This window comes from Chanodichthys erythropterus, chromosome 10 (genome assembly GCF_024489055.1).
Source record: "Chanodichthys erythropterus isolate Z2021 chromosome 10, ASM2448905v1, whole genome shotgun sequence".
NCBI classification, from domain to species: domain Eukaryota; kingdom Metazoa; phylum Chordata; class Actinopteri; order Cypriniformes; family Xenocyprididae; genus Chanodichthys; species Chanodichthys erythropterus.
Window position 1 is genome coordinate 20,298,640 of NC_090230.1, and position 9,933 is coordinate 20,308,572.

General features: G+C 37.7%; 1 protein-coding gene across 5 annotated transcripts; it reads right to left on the minus strand.

Annotated features, from left to right (window-relative positions):
* Positions 1-4,102: 4,102 nt before the first annotated feature.
* kctd6a (potassium channel tetramerization domain containing 6a) lies at positions 4,103-9,648 on the minus strand. Of its 5 annotated transcripts, none has more exons than XM_067398810.1 (3): positions 9,389-9,648; positions 8,925-9,025; positions 4,103-6,080 (listed from the first exon to the last, which is right to left on the minus strand). In XM_067398810.1, the coding sequence occupies exons 2-3, from the start codon at positions 8,949-8,951 to the stop codon at positions 5,394-5,396; spliced, it is 714 nt and encodes a 237-aa protein (XP_067254911.1). In that variant the 5' UTR covers positions 8,952-9,025; positions 9,389-9,648; the 3' UTR covers positions 4,103-5,393. The 5 variants fall into 5 exon arrangements, with proteins under 5 accessions (XP_067254911.1, XP_067254910.1, XP_067254907.1 ...); XM_067398809.1 differs by having other exon boundaries at positions 8,925-9,035; XM_067398806.1 differs by having other exon boundaries at positions 9,371-9,648.
* Between the last annotated feature and the right edge of the window lie 285 nt (positions 9,649-9,933).

Sequence of the window (9,933 nt, forward strand, 5' to 3'; positions counted from 1 at the left end):
CTCAACATGCATAAAAACAATTTTCAAATAAATCATACAATACCTTTTAATATTAAGTGTCTGTATACATTGTTATATTAAATTGTAGGGCTTGTTTTGTTTGTTTTATGGAGAGCGTATTAATCAGCCCAATAAGAGAGCCCTTTTTATTATACAAATGTTAACTGATTGATCAGATGAGAAACTGGTTCATTGGTTCAAAGAAATTGAATGAGCGTTCACACCATGTCACAATTACTGTAGCAATTCTGAACTGTAAAAAGCCTTCACATGATTGTAGAACTTGTAATTAATATGAGTAAACTCTTAATTTTCTGAGCTACGACTGCTGTACCACCTGACCACTGTAGATTTAAGCAAACTCCCTTTCAGCCAAGTCAAAGATTATACTAACAAGAAGCGACAGTCAATAGAACGTTCCATTGCAACACCGGCGCCCAGCAGCAGCCCTGCGTTTCCGCCATTTTGGGGTGAAAGTGAGTCACAGTCCACTAGTTTCTATGGCTGCTTTGATAAAACAAAACGTACATTAAAGCTGAAATCCAACCTGAATTATGAAAACACAGAATAAAATTCTATCACTGGTGATCATCAAATCCTTTTAACAGTTTATTTTACACACTTTGTGTTTAAATCTTCCACTTTTTCCACAAAACCTTTGCTCTCTAGAAACCCAGTCAGTTTGGGTTAAAATTCTTTAAAAGGCTTATAAACACTGAATTAATACCAACACATGAAATTAAATTAAGGACACGCATCAGAAAAATTGGGAATGTTGGACAATAAATATATGGATATAACAGCTTGATTTAGCAGTGTTGTCTAATGTCCATTAAAGCAAAAGTGTACAAAAGTGTGAATTATGCGATAACGGACACAGCAATGCATCATGTATTAAGATCATTATGTTTGTAGCGTGACCCATTAAAATGTATAACCTATTTCAATTAAGACCTAGATACTATTACTCCACTAGGTCTAAAATATATTGTTTGCTGCAAACATGATGATTTGAATTTTATTAATTATTAATTTACTATTAATAAATGTGTAAAGTTGCATAAAATGGAAATACTCAATAAAGTAGGCTAACTAGCTCAGATAGAGGATTGGTTGGATTCCACAACTGGTCAAATAAAACTATAAGACAATGCAACATTTATTGTAGGAGCCATACAATTTACTGGTGACTTCACCCCATAATGGCGGCCGCGCTACCGGAGCGCCGTCTAGTGGCTGTTACCCAAAAAGTATCGAAGTGTCGCATCTTGGGTTCCTTGGCCAAGTCATTTCACTTGGCGGCCATTTTTGAAACGCCTCTCTCGGGCAGCCATTTCAGTCATGCAAGTGCAGCTCCTATTTCTTTCAAAGTTAAACATCAAATTATCTAAAACTGCTTACAGTTCAATTTCATATTGGAAACAAACGGGTTACATTTTGTTTCTTAAAGCTCAAATCATAAAAGCTTTATTTTTCAGACTGGACCAGCCAATGCACATGCGCAGTCCTAAGAATGCGTCTGACTGTTTCTATAGCAACCAGAGCTTCTAGGTGGCTGCAGAAACAAGACGACCAATCGGCGATTGGCACTTTTACTTAGAAAGCGGTAAATGTTCACCCATATTGCGCGTTGCACTTTCTCCCGTAGTAATAGTTCACCGTCCTTGTATATCTAAATCTGATTTACGTGTTCTACTTGAGGTGGCGTTGTGCAGACCGATCGGTGCAACATCAAAATACTGCTAGAGCCATATTCGACAGCATGATGCTTTATTACGGAAATCATCACGACACGGCATGAACACACGTCAGTCCCTTGTGGCGAACAACTGGAATTTCAAAACGTTTCTAAACAGTTTTATGTAACGAATCTTAATGAAACCACGTGACTTTGGCACTTTAAAACGCACTGTTTCAAAAGCGTACACAACAGTCGGTAAGTGAATTAAGGGGCGGTCACACAGCCCTTTTCATTCCACTGACATTACTTCCATTCAAACGCATGCGAATGTCAGTCAGGAAACGCAAGCGTGCAAAAAGTTTTTCATTTCACTGCGTTGCAAAGTTCAAGTTTGGTGCTGCGAATTCGCAATGGCATCATGAAGATGTAGAAGTTCGGTTCGTCACCTCTTGGCTGAATTAAAACAAAACAAAAGGTTGTATATTTTTACATTTTAATGTATTACTATATGTTATATGTTGATGTTTATATATATAAAAAATAAAAAAAAGACGTTGTAGACAATGACGTCATTTCACGACCGTTGCAGCATCCGATGATGTTTCACACGTTCAGTCTAGTGCGACCGCAGCTTTATTCAAATGTGGTTTGTTGAGGGAAGCAGGCGATAAAATGGACAAAAATCATGCAAACTTGTACTGAAGGAAGAACAAGACCAGAATATCTTAGGCGTGGTTATGGGCTAATTTGACTAGGGCTAGTGTGCAACCACCTAGCAGCCATCCAGAGCACCTAGCAACCCCAGAATAATATAATAAAATGCATTGCAACACCATGGCAACCACCCTAGCATAGTGCCAATGATTGTTACACAAGCAAACACCACTTACCTTGTCTTCAGAATTCAAATTACCACAGCACATAGACACAAGATATTAGACAACACCAAAATAGAACTAGCAACATGCCCCCACACCTGCACATGTTCTCACACACACACACATTGGGTTTTCATGTTTTATGGGGACATAATTTCATTTACTGTACAAATTGTATATTCTATCCCCTAACCCTACCCTTAAACCTACCCATCAAAGAAAGCTTTCTGCATTTTTACGTTTTATTTTTTAAAACGTCACTTAGTATGATTTATAAGCTGTTTTCCTCATGGGGACAAAGATTTCAGATATTGCCTTCTTTGTGGGGACATTTTGTCCCAAAATGTAGGGTTTACCTGAACCAGACACACACATTTGTTTTTCTATTTTAGTGAGGACATTAACTGCATAGACTTCCATTGATTTTATATCAGGTTATTGTTGTATATATTGTGGATTGTTAATTGTATGGCAAGGCCAAAGACAAATTTTCAGCCAAGGTTGGACAATAAAGTACAACTAAACTTAAACTAATTATATTTTCTATGGCCTAACCCATCCCCTACCCTTAAATCTGCCCATCACAGAAACATGTGCAAAATACTAGTTTGAAATAAAAACACAATTTGGTCGATTTATAAGCCTTTTTAACTAGTGAGTACCAGTAAAATTTCCTCACTAGTCGGTTGTCTTAATATTTCACTATATAAGTGAGGACATTTGGCCATTCATCACAAGTATAGCCAAACCTGTACAAGCACGCATGTGCACACACGTTACTGATCGAAATCGCTTTTAGATGTGTGGCAGCACCACATCCTTTAGTAAATTTTAATTAAAACCACAACGACAAATGCTAGCTAGCAAAAGGTGATAAGCCACACCAGCTATTCCAGTAATGCTGAATCATGATGCAAAAAAACAAAAGTATGAGATCTTATGAGCCAGTTACCAGCTTGTTTAGGGATTATAGTCAACATACTTCAATGATTACTGAAACTGTTCATATGTTTCAACGCTAAAGCTGCAGTGTGCTCAAACAGATGTTTTTAAACAAGTTTTCCTATCTATCATTGGATGGGCAAACATGTAGCCCCGCCTTGAACATGCAGCATTGGTTGAATCAGTGTTGCTATGTAACACCCACTCAAACAGGCTGCAATTACATTTGGCGCCACTAGTGGCACAGAAATACACTGATTTAAATGCCAAATTTACAAAGAAACAGGATTATGACTAATATGTAAAAATGTAAAAATAAATAATAACATATTTACTTAAAAATGAATGATACATATATTAGATCTGTTGTATTTTATATGTGATCTGCAGTATTTTCAATATTTCAAAATCAGATGTAATCCGGTTATTTCTTAAAGTTATTGCATTTGAAAGAATGGCACCAAAAGCCAATTACATATATTACATTAAAATAATAAAGTAAATTTCATTAATAAAACAAAATGTTCTTTCAATAAAATGTTATGCAAAGATGTCTACTACCAAACAGAAACACACAATGTATGATCAAACTACTGTTTTTAATGTGCAGTTCAAATTCATTACAAACATGAAGAAACTCTTTCAATTTCATCTTGGTTTTCAAACCATTTAAAAGATGCTCTCATCTTCAGCGATGCTAGTCTGAGTCTTACATGCATTTTGAGACTAAAATGTATTTTAAATGGGACGTTTACTCCAAGATTTGGCCTGGTCCAAAGCTGGCCATAAGAGGTATTATTTTGCTTAAAGCTTTGGGGGGAAAATTACTATGTAACATGCAAGTTACACATTTTTTTTCTGTATCTCAAGGGAGAAAATATGACTGAATATGTAATAGTGTAGACACCATATAATCATGCAAACCGTTTACAGTTTATAGACTCAATCACAGGACAATATCTGCCGTAAATATTATAAATTTAATTGAATACTGTATATTTAACACTGATGCAATATATATTAAATTTTTTAATTTAAGAGTTGGATAAATAGATTTGAAAACTTGACAATTTAGGAAGGAATTTAGGTTACTTTTTCCTAAATGAGGTATACTGCATTTGTAGAAATGAAAAAAAAAACAAACAAGTTGTTCAGGTTCCTTTGTTCCATAAACTTCTGAAGTGGGTGGAAAGACACATAAAACACAATAGGACTAGTTCGCATGAACACGTACTACAGAAAACATTTCCATTGTGTTTATTGCTGGTTATCCCAGCTAGGAACTGCAGTGGAGATATGGTGTAGAGGTCTGCAATCCGCGGGATCCGACGCAACATTGTGGGGCGTGGGACAAGTTTTGAATTGCTGAGTATGGATACAAGAGGGAAGATACTGATATGTGCACTGGCAGTGGGAGAAGGAAATGACTCATGGGCTCCCGCAAAATATAATTATCGAATAATAACAGCATGCAGAAGTCTGTAACTGGAGATCTGAATCGTTGTGTTTGTAGAAATTGGAAAAAATAGCCAAGAGACACATTATCTAACTGGACTGGGACTAAAAAATTTAGCGTAGACCTCTTCCTACAGGCTTTTGTGGGTGGGAACGGGACAAAACATGAAAGTTTCGTTTGGGAACAGGATCAAATCTAACATATTTTTGGCAGAAGTGGGCAATAGCGGTAAATAATCTTGCGGGAGCAAAAAAATCCATCCCGCGCAGACCTCTAATGTGGTGTGTTCAAGTAATTTAGAAATTACCCAAATTTTGCGTCGCAACTAGTATAAAAAAAATGTTCACGTCTTGATTAAACTCGTAATTACTCAATTTACAATCTCAAAGTTATTGTAATTATGGTAATATTTGACCAGACATGAATGCACCATCAATCAGTCCTCAACCTTCTGCGCAACTCTACAGAATGTCCAATGATGTTCTACCGTGTTCTCATTGGCGCGTTCACTCATGTGATGAACTCGCGTGTTGCGAATCGTGAAGCCTTGCTTGGAGATGTACTCCACCAGATGCACGCGAAGGGACACCTCTTGGTGGTAGTCACATGGTCCAAAGGTAAAGGACACTTGAAAGTCTCTGGTGTCCATCATATGTTTATTCCATCTGGTGAAGTTGTTGGAGATGCCTTCAAGCAGTGCGTGAACTTTGGTGGTGATGGTGAGTTGGGTGATGATGACTGCCACCGGGTTTGAGTACTTGGACAGCTTACGAGTGCTTGACAGTTCTACCACTTGCTCAAAGGTGTCCATTGGGTAGAGAGGTTTATTGTCTCCTAAACACTGGATCAAGGGCTCTATCTGGTAGAAGTCTGCTTCCTTCCGGAGGAGCTCTGTTTCTTTGAAGTCACATGGTAGTGTCAGTTTTGAGGTCCGTAAAAAGTTCAAGATGTAACGGAATAGAGGACCGTCTCGATCTATGAAATAGTTGCCCTGGGCGTCTCGTGTGGTGGGAAAATCACCGCGGAACATGGCGCCCAACATAGAGTCTGGATAACGTTGGAGGGTGGACAGCGACGTGGTGTACAAATGGCCACCAACATTTAGGGTAACCGTATCCATCATCTACAACAAAGAAGAACATAAATAGTAGATGTTCAAAGCATTAAGGATGCATTTTGTACTTTCTGAGAATTTCAAGATGGTACTAGTTTAGTCCAACATGAATCGCCATTCAGATCCATTGAGTTGGTGCTGCACTTGTTGGTGGACCATCAAACTTATGCCAATCTCCAGCAAAACTATACCCAGCTTGGTTTTTCATAGTAAAGCTGGTTGACCAAGGAAGACTTGTTGGAGTCCAGCCTTGAAAACAACATTTGCTAGTTTCAGCTGCATTGACAAAACCCTTAGGAACATCAATTACTACAGAAACTATTGTATGGTAAACTGAGCTTCAGGAAATATGGATTGTGGTTCAAAACACCACATGAGATGTGTTTGAATTCAACCCAGTTCCTCATAACACCTTGATTTCAGACAAAATTGACCACTGGGATAAGACAAAATGGCTGACCCTCAAACAGGAAAACAACTATTCCTTTTTAAGCCAATGGAGATCCTGTTCTTAAGGTGGTAAGTAACTGTTTAGTATTGCCCTTGCAAATGTCTAGCAACTACCCAAAACACCCTAGAAACCATCGACCAACACCTTAGCAGCCAGCCTGACCAGCATTTAGGGTAGCTGTATTCATTATCTACAACAAAAAAGAACATAAATTGTAGATGTTCAAAGTATTAAAAGATGTATGTTGCTGAGAATGGTTTTTGTACTGATATGAAAAGACCATCTTAGACCAACACAAACTGCCATGCGGATCTATTGTTTTGGTGCTGTTCTAGTTGGTGGACCATCAAATCCATGCTGGTCCCCAGCAAAACTCCACCCAGCTTGGTTTTTCCTAGTAAAGCTGGTTGACTAAGAAGGCTTGCTTGGGTCCAGCCATGAAAACAACATTTGCTGCTTTCAGCTGCATTGACAAAACCCTTAGGATCACTTGTTTCTATGGAAACTATAGTATGGTAAACACCACATGAGATGTGTTTGAATTCAACCCTGTTCCCCATAACACCTTGATCTCAGACAAAATGGACCACTGGGATAAGACAAAATGGCTGACCCACAAAGTTTGTTTTCTTTATGAGCCATTGGAGATTCTGTTCTGAAGGTGGTAAGCAACCATTTAGTAACGCCAGAGATTGTATATTATAGAGAGATGAGCGTGTCTGTATCTCTTACCTGTATCTCTCTTGGAGAAAGCGTAACATTCCCTAGTCTACCTTCTCTTAAACATAAAAAAACATTTTTATCAAGCTAAAATCTACAAATAGTTCCCAACAAAAGTATTGTTTAGTGTAAAACATGCTGCAGATTAGCGAACAGGCTGACGATTAATTAAATGATTAGATTTCCCCACAAAAGCTGTTTAAACAGCATAGTGAAGCCTCTCATCCATTGACTCACATTCAAAAACAGCCTCTGGTCTCCTTCCCTGCGTACCACCAGAGGCAGAGCGTTAGCATTAGCCGTTACGCTTTTTTGGCTAAAAGTTGCAGGCTTGCCTTCCAGTGGGTTTGGTAACGCCCTGCCAACTGCCTAGCAACTACCCAGAACACCATAGCTAGTGATGGGAGAAACAAAGCTTTTTGAAACTTGGAATAAATTGAATCAAAATGATTCGCTGTTTCAAAGTGCTCAAAACGGCACACGCTGGTGACCCCTGCTGGTAAAAACGGTGTAAATGCAACAAAAACAGCCTAAAGATGCATAAAAACACCTTTTATAAATCAACTGCATATGTATTATTGATGATGTAATCTATTAAATGCAATTAATAAATCCTCTAATACCAATGAATATTAAGTGTATTTATAATATGTGATATTTTACTAATTTGTAGGGCTTTTTTTGTTCGTTTTATGAAGAGTTTGGTTAATCAGACCAATAGGAGAATTTTAAATACTCTTCCTTTTTTAAACCTGAAATCATGTGATTTTGGCAGTTTGATACGCACTTCTGGTTTGAAACAAATGATTTTGCAAAGGTTTCGAATATTCATGAAGCGTGTTTTACGAAAGCGGCCATCACTAACCATATCAGCTTAGCAACACTTGAGTAAAGTTAGTTTTATATTCGCAAATTCGGACTTCTGATAAATTCAGACTTTCCAATAAATGTGCAATAAATTAATTTTTGCGAATTTTAAGCAGTGACATGATATTGACAACCAGCGATTGTCAACTTACAACATTTTTCACAGTCGATCAAAATAGGCAAGTATTGTTTTAATGGCATATTTACTTGTGAATGTCCAATGTAGTGTGATTAACAAGACTATTGAATACGGATGTCTGAATGTGCGAATATAAAACCAACTTTACCCAAGTCTTAGCAACCAGCTGGAACATCATAGCAATGCCCTAAGTACTACCTACACCCTAGCAACCACCCAAAACACTCATGCAACTGCATAGTGAAATGCATGAGAAAATATTTTTTTATAAAAATAATTTATTGTTTTGCATATTGTTTACATATGTTCAGTTAACAATGTTGGCATCGCCACCAACACCCTAGTAACAATGCAAAACACTCTACTTCACAGAAAGGCATCCTAACCATATTAGTGTTAGAACAGGGAACATGAAAATGTGTTGCTATTAAGAAATGTCAACTTAAAATACTTCCATAGGAGTGGGCTTTTACATGAGCAGGAAGAAACCATTTAGTAATACCTTAGCAACACCTTAGTAACCACTCAAAACACTCTTGCAAACAGAAAGAAAATAATTTCATTTTTCGTACAAAAATATTTTTTGTTTTGAACATTTTGTTTACACATACAGTAAACAATGCTGACGCTGTTTTTGTTTGAGAACCGCTGCATTATTCTAACTGTTTATATTTACCATGTGTGCCCAGTCTCCATTCTCCATGTGGCCAATTGTTTGTCTTCAATGGTGGTGACGAATGACGCTCTCTCAGCCTTTATGGGCTTTAAACACTTCACCTGCAGTAAACTAAAAAAATGTAAACAATATTTCATAGTTTTCACAGCATATTCAAGTGTAATATAGATCACCATGGAAACGTTAATAGTGAAATGAATGACGCATATAAGGGCTTCCCTGCATCCCACCACATTTTGTTGCGACGTCACAGAAAGAAACAAGATAAACACCAGCTACGAAAAACAGCGACCTATCAATATTAACGAAATTACAGATAATGATCAATGCTGCAGCACGCGTATCATTTATAGCGACTGCAATGATACTGTATTAAATTATACAAAACAAGTATAATCTACAATCGATCGCATTATGTGAATAAAAATGCTCACTTATCAGCTTACCCCGTTACAAATGCGTACAATTTTAGGATTTAAGTCTCTTCTTCTCGTCCAATGTACTTCAGTTGTTCCCTCTCGTCCAAAGCATCAGGAATATGGAGGACAGGAGGTTTAAATAAGGATACTTTGCTTTCCTGTGAGGTTTTTCGTGATTATTCCACAATACAGGAACATTTTGAAACCCTTATGTTCTGATTCTGAAGCGACTCGTTCTGCTTGAGTAAAGGCTGTAAAATGACTGTGATGTTTATGTTGTGGAGTCAGAGAACAGGACAGGGACATCAATGTGGGATGAGCGGAAATGACACACCCACGACAGAAGCCCCGCCCATCACACATCCCCGCCCTTTCTTTCTCTGTAACATGTTCCGTCCATCATCCAAAACACTTCAATCAATCAGTTTAAAGGGTTAGTTCAACCTAAAATTAAAATATTGTCATTTATTACTCACCCTCATGCCATTCCACACCCATAAGACCTTCGTTAATCTTCGGAACACAAATAAAGATATTTTTGTTGAAATACGATGGCTCCGTGAGGCCTTCATAGCCTCTCTCAAGATCCA

Excerpts from the sequence above, each read along its gene's own strand:
- kctd6a (XM_067398810.1), bottom strand. The coding sequence starts at position 8,951 with ATGGAGAATGGAGACTGGGCACACATG. Across the intron at positions 6,081-8,924 it reads ATGGAGACTGGGCACACATG|ATGATGGATACGGTTACCCT; the intron begins GTAAATATAAAC and ends TCTTTGTTGTAG.